Source organism: Lutjanus erythropterus, chromosome 14 (assembly GCF_056507025.1).
Source record: "Lutjanus erythropterus isolate fLutEry1 chromosome 14, fLutEry1.hap2, whole genome shotgun sequence".
Taxonomy (NCBI): domain Eukaryota; kingdom Metazoa; phylum Chordata; class Actinopteri; order Lutjaniformes; family Lutjanidae; genus Lutjanus; species Lutjanus erythropterus.
The window spans coordinates 32,617,230-32,633,868 of NC_139330.1; the positions used below are offsets into that span (position 1 = coordinate 32,617,230).

Here is a 16,639-nt window from a genome sequence, read left to right on the forward strand (position 1 = left end):
CACACATTGTTAATCTTCATCCTACTGTGTCTTGAAAACTTACAATTTATCTTCATTATTCACATTTTTACCAAAATCCCAGGAACTCTGAAATCAACAAGTTAAGATTGATCATGGAAATAACTGGGAATTAAAAATGTTATTAATCACACGTAGTGAAGACGATCATTACGTTCTTATGGTAACTTGATTTAATGTTGTGTTCCCATCTAAACTATGATAAAAGTTAGATAACCACAGCAGCAGATGAAAACTAATTTAGATTTGGAACTGTTCTCTATTTTAAATTGCAAATATTTGCATGCATTCAATAATATTTTGGCATTTAAGTAAGAAAATAATCATAACATCATGCACAATGAAGCAGTAAGAATTTGGAAGGAAAGCTCAATTTAATTTTTTTTATTCACCAAGTTCAAAAGAAAGTCAGTGGTGTGGTGTGGGAAAACTTTTGAAGTGCTGGTTTAATGTTTGGGACTGTTCATTGTTTCACAATTAGGTTAGAAAACTTGAAAGGCACTCAGAGAGTACAGACCTCTGCCAAGACCAATAGTCCATTCTTCTTCAAATTTCATGGGCAATATTATTACTTGTTCCCATGAGGCATGAAGTTTGTACATTTTTCCTTAATATCAGGGGTATTTCCAGACTTTTTTGAGTGGAGGAGTAATCTATCATGCAGGGGTGGCATTAAGTACACATGAACGGATTAGTGTACCATCTCTCATATCCACTTTCATTATTTACATTACAGTTTCTTACATTCCTGTGTTTAAAAAAAATATTTGAAAGACCAATCACAACACAACAGAGTGGCACCATAAGAATAACATATATAATCATTACTATTCTTTACACTCTAAAAAAGAAATTGTACCTTAGACTAAATGTATCCCCTATAACCCATTAATACTTTTAGTTTTATAATTTGTTATGTAAGTAAATTCACCATGTAAAAAGAAATAACAGTAGGCTACATACCATAAGGTCCCGCCCCTCACTGCCCAGATAAGCAATCATACTTGACAATAATGGGGTGGCACTTGCAGTGGCCAAGTCGATTTCACGGTTGGCCAGTGCCCCCAATGCCGCACCTCTAGAAACGCCACTGCTTATTATCGCTGGTGGTGTTTATTGCAGACAGTTGATATTTGGATGGTTAGTAAGAGTATAATCACTTGCATGATATGTGTGTATTTATGTTTCCAAAGCCACGCTTTAGTTCAAGAAAAAAAACTAAAAATTATGCACAACTGGCAGTATTTTCCTCACTATTGAACTTTTGTGCCATCTACTGGATTTTAAGATGTATGGCATTTGTTACGCCAAGGCCAAATCAGTCAGTGTTACTGAAAGTGCAACAATTTGCGTGTCTGCCATTCAAAAAATTTAATGGGTTTTTCCCAACTGGCAACCTCCAGGGCTGAAAAGGGAGGCCAACCCGCAAGTGCCAAAAACTGCAGGCTTAAAGTTATGCGTAATTAAGGGCATTGGCATGGGCCCATAATCTACTTTGCCCATAATTTGGGTTTGCCAAGATGACAATGGCCAGGGCCACCACACTGAGCTTCACAGTGTCTCTTCAGAAACTGATGGGGGACGTCAGGAAGACTACCTATGGTTCTTTCTTGGCCCATGCTCCACCCTTCCACTAAGCTTCATGAAAATTGGGGCAGTTGGTTTTCCATAATCCTGTTGACAGACCGACAAATAAACCAGCAAACTGAACCAAAAACAAACAGAGATATAGAGATAATAATATTAACATTTTGGGCAGGAAGCTAAATTTGATCTCATTATCAATGTATTTTAAAAAATGAACATTAATTGTGTGCATAGTGCATAGTTGCACAGCTCCATGATTCCAGATAGGACCACTGTCTGCATTCTTTATCCCAGTTTACCCTCTCTGGGCTCCTTATACCCATAAACCCTTGTGTTTGGAGGGTCATTTCCTGTTGTTGGCTTGGATCATGTTCTCACAACACAGTTTGATGGGAGGAGAGTCCATTAAACCAAACTATGAGAGAGTGAATAAACAACTCCGGATATATTTGGTATTGACAAAAACTAAGTCAGTGTTGATCACCTAAACTCAAAAACAGTTCATGCACCTGTACTGAATGCCTCTTTTCCGTTAATCAGATTAGTGTAATCCTGTAATTTACCCCCAAAACCTGTATACTGAGGAGACATTTACTGGGAAAAGAGAGCTGGAGAGAAATAAAAGGGAAAAAAGGAGGGATTTTTTAAATGGGGTAACTCAAAGCCAGCAACAAAATCCTCATTAACAAAGTGAACTCGTGATGAGAGTGACGGAAAAAGATTAGCTGTTCCCAGAAGCACAGGAGTTAGCAGGGACAGAGAATGTGAGCAATTCTTATTTTTGGAAGGCTTCTCACCTCTCTGTTTGATTTCCAAATCATCTGTGAAGCCTTTTGAAGTGCGCAAGTTCAGGACAGAGAGCAGGATTTGTCTTTTGAGCGCTGCGTGTAAAGAGCGAATCACAGAAAAGATGAAATTAATAACATCAAATCCGGCGTGTTATTAAATGTGTGTCGTGTGTGTGTGTTTTTGTGTGTGTGTGTTACAGGGTTACAGAGTTGATGGGTTACACTCCTGAGGATCTGCTGGGTCGTTCAGTCTATGACTTCTACCACGCCCTGGACTCAGACAGCGTCACCAAGAGCCACCACAACTGTAAGCACGCACAACTCACAGCACTGATACACACTCAAGATTCTCTTACACTGGACAAAAACACCCACTAACATCTGGCTTTCGTCTTCAGTGGGAAAGGGTACAATCAGGATTCAGTCCTGTGTCAAATGACTCATTAGTTGTCCCAGGTGGACATGCTAACTTTGGCCCCTTTTTGGCAATGAAGGCTTGTCACCTCTGTCAGTAACATATGTGACTGTTTTGCACATATCCTGCTTGGTTTTCATTCAGTTTGACTCAGCACGTCAGCCCAGCACAGGGGAGTTTGCACCCGCTTGAAGGTGTGTATTTATTGATGAAGTGCTCATCTTTAGTAGAGTGTCTGAAAAGTTTCCTCTAAATTCTTCACAATAAAAATCCCTTTTTATTTTGTTATCTTAAACCTTTTATTTTGTTTTCTGTAGGGTTTTCATCAGCAGTTACTTAAACATGACTGTTATCCAGCTGAAAGTGAACATGAAACAGTAAAAGAAAGCAGATACCTGAAAGTACAAACAGCACACAAGAGAGAAACTAAACTTCAGCCTAAGGAGATTCAGTTAGAGGCTACAAAATTACTGAAAGCCGAGCACAAAGACGCTTCCTCTTTCTCTCTGGTTTCCTGCACAGACATGAGTTTAGTCTTGGCTTTCGAGCAACACATCAGAAAAATCCAGAAGGACAACTTGTCTGCTGACAATGGAAAAGGGGTCAATCTCTGATTTTTTAGCCTTTCTGATGCCCTTTCCATCTGCTGTTGCTGCTGAATGAATACTTTTTTTTGATACTCTAACTACATTTACTTTTTCTTAAGTAGGATTTTGGATGCAGAACTTTTACTTGTAAAGAAGTATTTCTGTACTGTGGTATTGGTACTTGTGAGGAACAAAAGTTGTAACAAAATGTTTATTAAGCATGAATATCAGACTGTTTCTTTTTATGTTTTCTTTTCTAGACTTTATTGAAATTCATTTCCACAGCACTGTACCCACTGGTCAACAAACAAACAAACAACACATAGTAACAACACCTGTAGGCAACAGCATACACTCAACAAGGCCTATTATATAAGGTGGCTATGACTGCTTCTGCTTGCACCCAGAGGGCAGTGGGGTCAGTTGGTGTTTGAGCGGGTGTGTGATGTCCTGATCTATTGCGGTTGTGTCTGTTTCTGTGTATATGTGAGTGTGTTTATGTATGTGTGAGTGAGCATACAGAGCAGGGGCATGGTATTAAGATGTCTTGTCTCGATTAAATTAAGCACAGCCACTGATGGCCTGATGAGGTTTGTTCATCTGCTGCCACAAACACAGTGGACAGGAGACCAGGTGGCCTCTATTACATTCTAATGACACTGTGTGTGTGTGTGTGTGTGTGTGTGTGTGTGTGTGTGTGTGTGTGTGTGTGTGTGTGTGTGTGTGTGTGTGTGTGTGCGTTTCCTAACAAGGCTCTGTAGTGTCATGGCTTTTCTCTCCCCTGACAGTACGCGATCATTAGAAGCTCTGAGCAGCAGTGACATAGGGAAAGTGGTAATTTAGTTCCTTAAAACCACCCTGCAACATAATGGCACTATGTGTCTGTGTTTTCTGTAACAGGGTTAACACGATTCCTGACTTTTACAAGCAAAACCACTTTATTTGTTATCTTACATTACTGAAAATATGACATATGATACGATACAACATGATACAGTATGATATGATACAATATGATATGATATGATATGATACAATATTATACTGTACAATATGATATGATACAGTATGATACGATACTATACTATATGATACAATACAATGTGATACGATACAATTAGAAATAATTTATTAATCCACAGGGGGCAAACTGAAGCTAATCCTCAGTAGAACCACCCTCCTAATGAACAACATCAACAGTCAACAACAACAACAACTATATCAGATCATCATCATCATTGACACTGTCAAGTTTCTTACCCATTCTTTTCTCCACAACCACTTCTTGTGAGCCAGGGGTCAAACCAATAATGGATCCTGCCTTCTTCAACATACAGGACCAAAAATCGCATTTGGGATATTTTGGTCTTCAGTGCTACAGATTCTGTCAGTGCACATTGGTTTAGTATTGATATTGGTTTTTATACCAACTCATCATCTTAATCTCTTGATCATAAATCTGCACAGGGTGTTTTATTTTGAAAATTAACCAGATTCTCAGTGGTGTGCAGCTTGACGTGACATCCGTCAAAAATAGACTTGATGTGTATTTGAAGCAAAGTGGAGTGGAGACCTGATTCTGGGATGTGCTGCAGCACTGCTGGTGGAATCGCAAGCGCTGTATAGAAAGGCGAGATACTTGCAATCTGGAGCTGTATGTGATTCTAATCTAGTACACCTTATTGTCAAATTCAAGGAATATTTGGCTGAATTTATGTGGATTTTATGTTTTTTGTGTGTGTGTAAGTTATTTTGTGTCTATGGTCTTGAGTTAGCTGAAGTCTGTTAAGATAGAGGGATCTCTATCTATCTGTCTCTATGTCTCACACACACACACACACAGACGAGCAGCTCTCACGGCCAACGTGACCAGCCTGTTGATCAGCACATGCTAACAGCGTTCTCTGCTACATGTAATGCTGCTGTTAGCTTCCTCCACACGCACACCACACACACACACACACACACACACACACACACACACACACACACACACACACACACACAGACAGTTAGTGGCCTTCTGTACAGTCTCTGACCACAGGCCTGCTCCTTTCCCACGCCAGTGCTGAACTCTGGACTGTAGCCAGCACATCTCCTTGTCAGCTCAAAGTCAAACATCCCACTTTCTCTTGCTAACCAATGTTTCACAGCCCTGCACTAAATAAATACATGGATATTTAAGAAATAATTCAACAATTAGACATTGAAATACAGGGAAAAAAATAATAAAGCACATGAAATACAACTTTTATTGCAAAAATCTTTGATTTGTCATTGACATAAGAGACTGAAGTGAGCTTACGTACCATAACTTTAACTTCTAAAAGGTACTTTATCACGTAGGGTTAGTTTCCTTTTGAGAGGATTATTCAGGATTGGCTGTTTTACTGCAGTGGACAATAAAATGTGAGCACCTCAGAACTTTACACTATATCAAACAATGATCATTTTGTTAGCGGTCAATAAATCCAGCTCCCATGAGTCACTCACTGAGTCATAAAGCGTGTTCTCCAAACCTCACATGAGCTGTAGATCTTCAGCTCTTAGTTGTTTATGTTATGTTTGACATTATTCAAAGGTTCTTAAAAGGGTTTCATACCACTGAGGGGTTGTAAAATGGTCTTGGCTCATGGAGGAGAGGATATGAAAGAGAACTCTCCCCACTACAGAGAATATGAGCGGTTCTGTTTTCATGTTGTGATCGTACGTCTGAAAGAGTCTCATTACCGTCATAAAAGACTTTTGGGTAGAGATGGAGGAAAAGGATCAAAGTGCTTTTTCTCCAACATAAAACCATCACCACTGTCATCCTGAGTAATACAATTATGGACATGTGGTTCAGTTCCAAACTTGCCTTGAGCAGAAGGTGTTTGGGAGGAGACTTACACCCTGTTTACTAAAATGCAATCTCTATCCGGACGCGTTATCCAGTTAAGGAAAAATGCATCATATTTGGAATGTGATGGGATCTGCCTGACCACATCTGGCGTAAATGCGATCTGTACAACGTGCCGGCGTCCCGTTGCAACAAAACATTGATACAGATGTTTGTTTTTAGCTGACATAAAATATAGGACGTTCAAATTCAGTGAGCGAGCAAGAGAGGGGACGCCATCAGTTACTGATTACACGTTATGCGATGTGATTATATGTTATTTTGTTCCATGAAAGTGGCAGATGATGCATTATTCAACAGAACTGTGTGGAAAATCACAGCAATACGGGTGGTAAATGAATGATACACACTAAAAAAATATCTGTGTCACTCATCTTTGCAGCTGATCTGCTGTTAACAAGCTGTCTTTATCTAGACACAGCTTTGCTACAGCAGCACACCAGAACAAACACAATATTTTTTATACAAAAAAAAGGAATATCTTACTGCTGAATTACATTTGCCAAATTTTAATTTTAGTGAATAATGAAGGATTTGTCCAAGAAAGTGTTTGAAGTTTTTACATTTTCCCACAGTTTACTAAAATCTTGTTATATTGGGGAAAAAATTCCCAACACAAGATAATGCTCCACTCAATATTCAATGGTCCACTCATCTTGGATATATAATATTCTCTAAACATATGTACTATAAGTACATATGTTTAGAGATATAACTATGTGTAGTTGTGTAAGGATCATAGCGATACAGTACTGCCTGTAGTGTTCCAATAAAGTGTCCTGTAACAATGTCTTTTGGGAGGTCTACATGGGTGTGTGTGTTGGCTGGTAGGGGCGGAGGGGTGCTCCCATTGAGTCATCCCCTCTGTTTAAACTTAACAAATCACCACGGCCTCGAGTCACCAAAAGAAATAGTTTGTAACACACAGCTCTTTCCCACTTCTCGCTCCACAGTGTGTACCAAGGGTCAGGCAGTGAGCAGTCAGTATCGCATGCTGGCCAAGAACGGAGGCTTCGTCTGGGTGGAAACGCAGGGGACTGTTATTTACAACAGCCGCAACTCCCAGCCACAGTGCATCGTGTGCATTAACTACGTCCTCAGGTGAGCAACCTCGTCCCAGTGAACACAGGTCTGGTACAGTTTAGGTGAAAAAATGTCAAAATCAGGTGGAGTTCGGTCAAAAAGCGAGAACTGTTTCAGCTGTCTGGCTTATAAAGGATCAGATCATCCCAAATTCAAAAATACATATTTTTCTTCTTACCTCTTGTGCTGTACATCCGTCTAGATTTTTTTGGTGCGAGTTGCCGAGTTATGGAAATATCAGCTATAGAGATGCCTGTCTTCTCTTGAACATAATGCAGTCTTTCCAGGAAGTTGCAACATTGCAAAAAATTAACAGAAATTCAAAGAATCCACGTGAATTCTACACAACCTTGTGTTTTTTGTCCAATCACTCCAACTTTTTGTGCAAATTTGACCAATCATCATAGATAATTACAACAATCATTGCAGTTCCCTGCAGAAACATATGTCTCAATGAAGTGACTCAATGCTTTATTATTTACTTGCTGTAACTTTTTTTGCAGAGGAGGCAGACATCTCTATGAACAATATGTACAAAACTCCACAGCTCACACCAAAACAATCTAGGTGGATAAATAGCACTACAGGCCAGAGGAAATGTGTTTTTGATTTTGAGGCTAACTGTCCCTTTAATACTGTTATTTCATGTAGCAGATTTACGGAAGCTGCTAAAATTAAGTGTTGAGTTTGCCCTGTTTTAATCCTTAATTCTTAGACGTCTTTTCAAATCACCAAAACTCACTGGAAATGAGAATCAACTGTAAAGGGAAATTCCACATTATTCCTTGTCATTATGTGGGTTCCAAATCCTTTTTGAAGAATTATGTCCTCTTAAAATCTTCTCTGCTCTTTGTATTCACACAAAAACAAACCTCTGTCTGCTCTCCTCCTCCAATCCTGCAGTGACATTGAGGAGAAGTCGATCATCTTCTCATTGGAGCAGACGGAGTCCCTGTTCAAGCCGTGCCACATGACCACCTTCTTCACTCCTGGAAGTGCAGGCGTGGCCGGAGAATCGGGAGATGCCCTCTTCACCAAACTCAAAGAGGAGCCGGAGGACCTCACCCAGCTGGCTCCAACACCTGGAGACACAATCATCGCCCTTGACTTTGGTCAGTATTGTAGTTCTGAGTGCACTTGTTGGGGTCATTATGTTATTAACACTGCATAACAATGTGTCCTGAGAAATTCCCTCTACAGCAGGACACTTTGTAGTACATTCCTTATACTTAAAACTTGACATCTGACTAAAACGGAGCAAAGAGGCCAGATAGAAGCAAATCTTTTCCATGGTATTAAATTTTCACAAAAATCGAAGGCAGCTTCCTGCAGGGAGAATAAAACCATGCACAGAAAATACGTTTTTTTTTTTTTTCCTTAAATGAAGAATTGCATCGGGGGGGTATTTCACAAAGAAGCAAAATCTTTTTGGAGCTCCAACCCTTTGTTCTTTTCAGTATCCATGATAAAATAAAAATACAAAAAAATAAAACGCTGAGTCAGTTCATGGAGAATTACCTGTATGATGCTTGCATAGGGAACTGCTATGATTGGTAGAAATTCACAGGAAGCTATGATCGGACAGAGATTGGACAAAATTGCAAGATTGTGCAGAATTTACAGGGATTGGTTCATTTGTGTTAATTGTTGTGGTCGCACCTACCTGGAGGGACTGCTTATTTGATGACATAAAAGTCACTCAGCAAGATGAACATTTTTAGCAGGCGTGTAGCCCATAATCCAATATTTATCATAATATTAAATAACAGCATAAAGCAGAATGAAAAGCGTTCTTTATTAAATAGTAAATCTGCAAGCGTGTTAGCATTTTTGTTTTATAGTATTGTTTTTTTCTTTTGACCTAAATTACTTCTGCTGTCCTTCTTTAATAAAATAAAATAAAATAAAAGTAGACAGCCATGACGGCAGCATGTGCACAAACTTGGCATGAATTCTCTTTGGCAGTTAGAGCCACACAGATATAGAATATATTGGTCAAGCAATGTTTTTCTATTTATAATTATTGCAAATACCAGTGAAAGTTTACTGTTTCAGTGCCATGATATAATTCTGTGGAAAAGGTTTATTGTTAAACTGTGTTTGATAACCACGTTTGAGGGATCATTGCAATATCAGCTGATGTATATTTAATTCACATTGTTTTTTCCTAATATCATTATTCATATCAGCCCTAAAAATCTAGTATTTGTCAACTTCTGTTGGCAATAAATGCTTGAGTTTTGTATGTGCTATTTCCAAACAAAACCAATGCAGCAGTCAGTGGCAGTACTATTATAAAAATAATAAAATTAATTATTCACCATGTAATATCATGATAGATATGGTGACAGTTGGGTACAATATTAAGAAAACTTTTTATTTCAATATTGCAGTACTCGATAAATTGTTACATCCCTCTCTTTTAAAAAAAAAAAACATAAATTAGTTTAATTAAAATTTGCAGTTACATACATAAAAATTGGCATCAGATGTGAGTGTTTTATGTTTCATTTCATTTTCAACTGACTCTTATTTCCTTTTCTTTCATGCAGGTCGCCCTCAGGAGCCCCAGCAACCAGGAGGATACACCCAGGTGTCTGCAGCCACGGCTATGCCCCCTCCAGGACCTCCGTCTTGGGCCAGCGAGAGCCACAAGCCTGCCCCTCCAGCGTCGGGCCAAACCCCGGCTCCAGTTCCAAGGGACATGACCAAAATGGCAGCCACATTCACCGTGCAGCAGAACCCGCCGACGGGCAGCGCCACTCCGAGCCTCAGCAGCTGCTCCACGGTGAGGGAATGAATGTCAAACTGAAAGAAGTAATTAGTTACTGGGCGAGCGATTGGTTGTGTTTGTTTCATAGTTTGTTCCCTCTGTGTTCAGTGAGGCCTGGGGGGCTCACAGGTCACTCGCTGTGGGCAGTGTGTGTGAGAATAACGGGGGTGGATTTTTGGAAGGAACAGGCTCTGAGCAGTGAATAGTGCCTTTGTCAAAACTCATCTCTCGCTCTTTGTTTCGGTTTTACCCTCTTTTCTTTCTCTGTACTTGTCATCTTGTTCCTCTCTGCTTCCTTTGTCTCCATTCATCATCCTCCTCCTTTCCTCCCTCTCCTTTTCCTCCCTGCAGCCCAGCAGCCCAGGTGACTACTACAGCTCCGTGGAGAGCGACCTGAAGGTGGAGCTCACAGAGAAGCTGTTCGCTCTGGACACAGAGAGCAACAACAGTCCTGCAGACACTGAGGTGTGTGTCCTTTACTTCATCACATGGACACACATGCCTTAAACTTTATGAGGCCTTGTTCACCGAATCTGATTGAAAACTTGGCTTTCCTTCTCTCTTCCTTTCTGGGAAAAGCTCCCTTTAATATGGTCAAGATTTTCCCATGTTAAAGGACATTTTGTGGTTAAAATCAATTAACTGTTTTTATTCTAGTCCGTCTATTAGTTCCCCTCTTTAAACTCTTTACCAAGTTTTATTTGACAGTCAAAGTAATCACAGATCAAGTCTGCTTTTCAGAAACCCATTTCTGTCAGATAAGTCAGTTTTTGCAAGTCCAATTCAAGTCTTGCTGTATGCTGTATGAAATTATCCCCAGCCACAGCGTCATGCATAATGGTGCATCACAGAAACCCACATGTGCCCCAGTTGCACCGCACAGAATATCTGACATTTCCCACAAAGGGATGAAGGGTTGGGACAAATAAAACCTACTGCAGGTGAAGGTTGTGCACAGAAACAGGCCAGAAAAAGAGCAGAGTAGGGAAAAATGCTGCTCTCCATGTGCCAACAGGCAGGAGGGAGAGTGCACAACTGGATCAACTGATATCAATCACAAAACACTCAGTACAGAGTGAGTCATATAAAAGCTGAGTCATCCCACAGATAACAGCCAATAAAAGAACAGGGAGAAGATCAAGAAGGTGCCGTCATTCCTCCGTGCAAAGCCGGGGAATATGACATTTTTTTTTCTCATCTATCCAAGTGTGTTTTTAGGTGCTTGATAAAATCCCCATCTCTAATTTTATCTGATCTACATGATTTTTTTCACTTTTAACAAACCATGTCATCTTTCCCTTTCCCAGAGGGACTTGAGTGACCTAGACCTTGAGACTTTGGCTCCTTATATCCCAATGGATGGCGAGGACTTTCAGTTGAATCCTATCATCCCAGAGTCAGAGCCAATGGAGGGGGGTCCTGCAGGATCCATGGGCAGCAACAGCAGCCACACCCACATAAACCAGAGCTTCAGCAACATCGCCCGCCTCTTCCAGCCCCTGTCCTCCCCTCCGCAGCCCCAAAGCCACTACCAGCCCCAACTGGCTGCGTCCTGGGCTGCGAGGGAGAAGAGAAGCTCCGGTCAGGGGGCCGTGGACCCCCGCGCAGGGTCCTGCATGATGGGGTGCATGCAGAATCCGAAGTACCAGGCTCCAGCCAGTACCCCTCTGTCCTCCATGGGTGGCAGGCAGAATCTGCAGTGGCCACCGGACCCTCTGTTAACCTACCAACAACAGCCATCAGCTGCCAAGACCTACCTGATGGACAGTTTGTCAGGAGAGGAGCGCCTGTCCTGTCAACAGAACATGCCACATCTCATGCAGAAACAGAGGTGATGTAACAGCGAGCAAAGTCCTTACACAGTTAAACCAAGACAAAAAGAATAATGCAGCAGAACAGTGTTTCTCAACCCCCTATTGTCACAGATTGTTGCAGTATTGAGACTCTTTTTTTATTGCGATATCACGAAATTCAATATATTGTTACGTCCCTACTATGAACCGGCACAAAAATGACAATATTCATCATATGCCAATATGTTCTGAACAAAGACATTGCAAACCCTAACAAAAAGTAATATTTCCAGTTAGTAACATTAAACAGCAAACTTAAACTACACTGGTTGCATGATGGGAAATGAGGGCCATGTTTTGGACTAGGGAATGATTTTTACATTGCATTGTTTATACCAGTGAGATTCTATTTAGTGTGTTTGAGAGAAACAGATCATGCATGCACTCAACACATACACTCAAAAAATGTTCTCATTTTGGCTCTTTCGTGCCACATTATAGTCCGTAACCAAGCAGCTATAGGTCTACGATCGAGGCGGTAGGACAGGAAATGGAGACTGTGTCTCAAGGTGGTTCACGCTAGCGCTTCTGGTAGAGCCCAGAATTCCTGCAAAACTGTAGAAATATCACCCTGACTTTCTCCAATGTGGATTTTTTTTTGTGGGGGGTCTCGAACACTAATCTTATTCTGGGAGGTCATGACTGGAAAGGGCTGAGGACCACTGCACAAGAGAGAGATTTTTAAAATACAGTGTTTCTAATGCCATATATCATAATGGAGTGTGGAGGAGGACTACAAACAAATGACAATATACATTCCTACAAAAGTCTAATCCAGGAAGCTCCTTGAGGCCAGTTTACCTTTTTCTTAAATTATGATTGAAGTTTATCTATCATGTTGGTCGATCAACCAATCAAAACACAGCTGGCGGTTTTCCCATCAAACTTAAATGCTGTTGTGTATTTACATGTGTGTGCGCAGGTCCATTGACAACTTTGTTCAAGCCTACAGAGACATGAGTCCAGCCAGAGTGGCCATGTCCAACGGAATGAAGCGCTCCTTCACGCAGATGACTGTGGTGAGTTTCTCTGATAAAAGGACCGTATATATCATATAACCTTTTAAGTTTCTTACTTACTCCTGAGAATCATTACGGTATGAAAATAGAGCTGATTAACTGTCTGTTAGTGACAGTTTTTGGACTAGAATTTACTTTATTTACAAGCTAAACCAAATTTACCTTGAAATAAGCAGTTAAGGCAAAATAATGGACATGCCACTTGATCTGATAGTGATGAAAAACAAAGCAGGTGTAGAAAATACTGTCCACAAGAAAAGGACTGAAATCCCCTGATGTTTTTTAATGTGAAGCATAAGAAATGTTCAGTTTGCATCACTGGAAAGCTATAGTTTGATGACAATGTAGCTTTCTGCCAGCATTCTGCCTTCATATACAGATATCTGTTTATAGAGATTACATTAGCAGTAGCTTAGCATTTTTTCCAGGAACGTCGCCATAGACACCCAGTAATACTGCAAATATATAAATATTGCGATTTTTTTTCCCCCTGTGGGCCATTGGCTCAACCACCATTGTGTGATCTCATTTGGCAATAGATATTAACTTACCATACATTTATTTAAATGAAAATCTTTGAGATTGCCTCTTTAACAAAGCCGTAATTATTTGGGGAATTTACTCATTTTTTTCTTGTTAGACAGCTAATTTAGTCACCACATGATTGTGTTTCAGGATGACAATAGGCCATCAGAAATCATCTGGAAGAAGATGAGGGATGACAGTTGTGCCGCCCTGGATCGCTCCCTCAGCGCAGGATCACTGGCAGGTATGATCCTGGATTATGTTTGTGTGTGTGCATGTGAAAAACACAAACTTGAGTTATTTTCTCTTCCATTCAACAACCGTACCCGTCTGTTTCAGAGTCGGGGATGGGGAGGATGATGTCAGGCAGCATGTCCTCGTGTCTCAGCTCCCTGCAGCAACACAGGAAGTCTCAGTATCCAGGGAACGGGATAGGTGGTGCAAATGAAAAACCCTTCCCCCAGAAGAGCTGCAACTACACACAGTATAACATGATGCCTTCTAACAAGACTGAGGGTGAGTTCACCTCACTTTCTGACTTTTTCAAGGCTAAACTGCCTAGAAACACAACTAACATCGCAACTGTACTGTGTCTGATGACTTGTTAAGCACTTTCCTGAATTTATCATTGGTAACATTAATGATGATTAGTTGATTAGTTGTTTTTAAAGAAAACGAAACAAAGAATGAAAGATTTTGCTTATACCAAAAATTACCAAATGAATTTTTCCTCCTCAAAGCTTTATTTCCACAGTGACATATTACATATTCTCTGACAGATTTGCCTAAGAAACATATGAAGACCTAAGGCCTTCATATTATCAGATCTTTATTTGATAGAAGTTTTACTTCATCAAATTCTGAACAACCGTTTAATCGATCATCGATTCATCATTATCACTAAACTGAAACACAGATGTACAATACACACAGAGGGAGTATGACTATGATGATTACTCCACTATATCTTTACAATGCAATTTTTTGCTGCTATATTAATGTTCACAATCTCATATACAATCCTTAAGATTCACACGTGCATCATGTCTAAAATCTCTTGGAACAAGTTGTCTTCTGGTGCAAACAGGTCAAAATATTCTTACTGCTCATACGTTTTTTTTTAAGAAAATAAGGCTTTTAGGTCTCAGGGAAAGACAGATATAACTTAATAAAATTAAAATTATTTCTTTGGTTTTAATTTAATCACTGACACCCAGATATTTCCCTTTTTTTTCTGATTTTCTTTCTATCTTTCTACCATTTTCCAGGTATAGCCAGTCGCTTGCTGGGCCCTTCATTTGAGTCCTCCTGTCTGCCGGAGTTGACCCGTTATGACTGCGAGGTCAATGTCCCACTGCAGGGCAACCTGCACCTCCTCCAGGGCTGTGACCTGCTGAGAGCCCTGGACCAGGCCACCTAGAGCCCCAGATTCAAACCCACGACATAGACCCGGACTCACTCCCAGGCCGGGACTTAAGCCTCTTTGTACCTCCTGGCCCTCTAAGAGCCCTGAGACTGTAAGCTACATATAGGGAATGGTAATTGTAACCACATCCTGTCTTAATTAGCTCATTTGGCTTGGCCCCACACTCTGTCCCCTGTCCCCATATAGCTCTGTACCTACACCATCTAAACAAGCTACGATATCAGGGTCAAGCCACTTTATACCCCTTTTCTCCCCCAAGCTCCCAACTGATATCAGATGCACGTTGACCACCAGTGTACAAAAGTTGCCACACATTGAGCCACCCACATAGATGACCCACACACATAAAACAACAGGAGTCACTTGGTGAAAAAAGGTCAACGTGGGACAATTAACTAAGTCTTGACACTGGGAATTCTCGCTGGTCATCAGGTTCGGTCTCTCACAGGTCAGCTCCGTGTTCGGAAACAAAGGTCAGGTCTTTGGTATAAAAGGTATATTAGTGACATGGGATTCAAACACACAACCTGCCTTAAAGACCAGCTCTGCCCAAACACCTACAGCCTTTCACCCTTACCACCAGCGGTTCCATACTGAGGCTTAACACAGGGTGTGAATGAACAGCCAGTCTGCATATAGGTCTGGGATTCAGACCTGTGTCGTATCCAGACCTACAGACCTACACCCTGATATGAACTCTATGCAGCTCAGATCCCAGCCCTACCTTCCCCTTATCAGCTAATGCATTTAACACATTTAGCTCAGAGAAGAAGATATTATACTACCTACATGTTAGCAGAGACACTGTGTTCCCTTACTTCATTATTTTGGACCGGCAGTTAGATCCAGCCCACCGCTGTAGCACCAGTCAAAGCGTCATGCACGAGTTGGGTATCATGAACTGAGTTCATCTGAGTACAACTCTGAGTTGTAGCCATTTTGTATTTTGTAAGAAACAAGGATTCTTTACAAAACATGCTCTTTGATTCTGCTTATTGATGCCCCCACAAGAAATTATATTGGTTGGAATAACTTAAAGTGGCAGTGATTTTCCCCGTTGGATCTTTTAGATTGTGTCATTTGAACAATTGTCAGAGGCCAGAAGGAATATCTTCACAAATTTACATGAAACAAGCAAAAATTAGGTTTAAGTTTGAAAAAAATGAACAAAATTTTGTCTACAAGAACAGTATTTTCTTTTCCCTTATTGCTTTTTATCATCTTGAAACCACCTGTAATAAGATAAAAGTGGGGGTGGGCAATACCACACAATTCTGTTTCAATCCAGTACCAAGTAATACTAGACCAGGATCACTAATATTGCTAATTTTTAATGTAAAAGTAATTTACAATCATTAGGGAGGCTAGCCCTTCCTAAGTCCCCTTTTGGAATGTAAATCAACCATCTCCTATCCTCTTTCCTGTACTTAGATATTCTTGAAAGATGAATTTTAAAGATGGTGCTGGTGGTGGACCTGTAAAAGCCACATCTTAAGGTAGATAATGTTTGTGAAACACTAGCTAACTAGCCAGTTAATCTACATCAATCATTAGCTAGCATTTTTTTCCACAGAGCAAAGGTCTAGCTAACTTGCTACTACATCATTAGCTAGTTAGTTACATCTGATAACCAGCAAAATGCTAGCTTTCTAGCTCTCCAAGCTGC

General features: G+C 40.5%; 1 protein-coding gene across 1 annotated transcript in view; it reads left to right on the forward strand.

Annotated features, from left to right (window-relative positions):
• epas1b (endothelial PAS domain protein 1b) overlaps positions 1-16,429 on the forward strand; it is a 77,688-nt gene extending 61,259 nt beyond the window's left edge. The window contains exons 7-16 of the mRNA XM_084735189.1: positions 2,594-2,700; positions 7,248-7,395; positions 8,281-8,489; positions 9,930-10,165; positions 10,502-10,615; positions 11,458-11,981; positions 12,926-13,022; positions 13,698-13,791; positions 13,887-14,063; positions 14,816-16,429. Of these exons, the coding sequence (XP_084591315.1) occupies positions 2,594-2,700; positions 7,248-7,395; positions 8,281-8,489; positions 9,930-10,165; positions 10,502-10,615; positions 11,458-11,981; positions 12,926-13,022; positions 13,698-13,791; positions 13,887-14,063; positions 14,816-14,967 (1,858 nt within the window). The 3' untranslated portion in view covers positions 14,968-16,429. The remainder of the gene's footprint in view (positions 1-2,593; positions 2,701-7,247; positions 7,396-8,280; positions 8,490-9,929; positions 10,166-10,501; positions 10,616-11,457; positions 11,982-12,925; positions 13,023-13,697; positions 13,792-13,886; positions 14,064-14,815) is intronic.
• Positions 16,430-16,639: the final 210 nt, after the last annotated feature.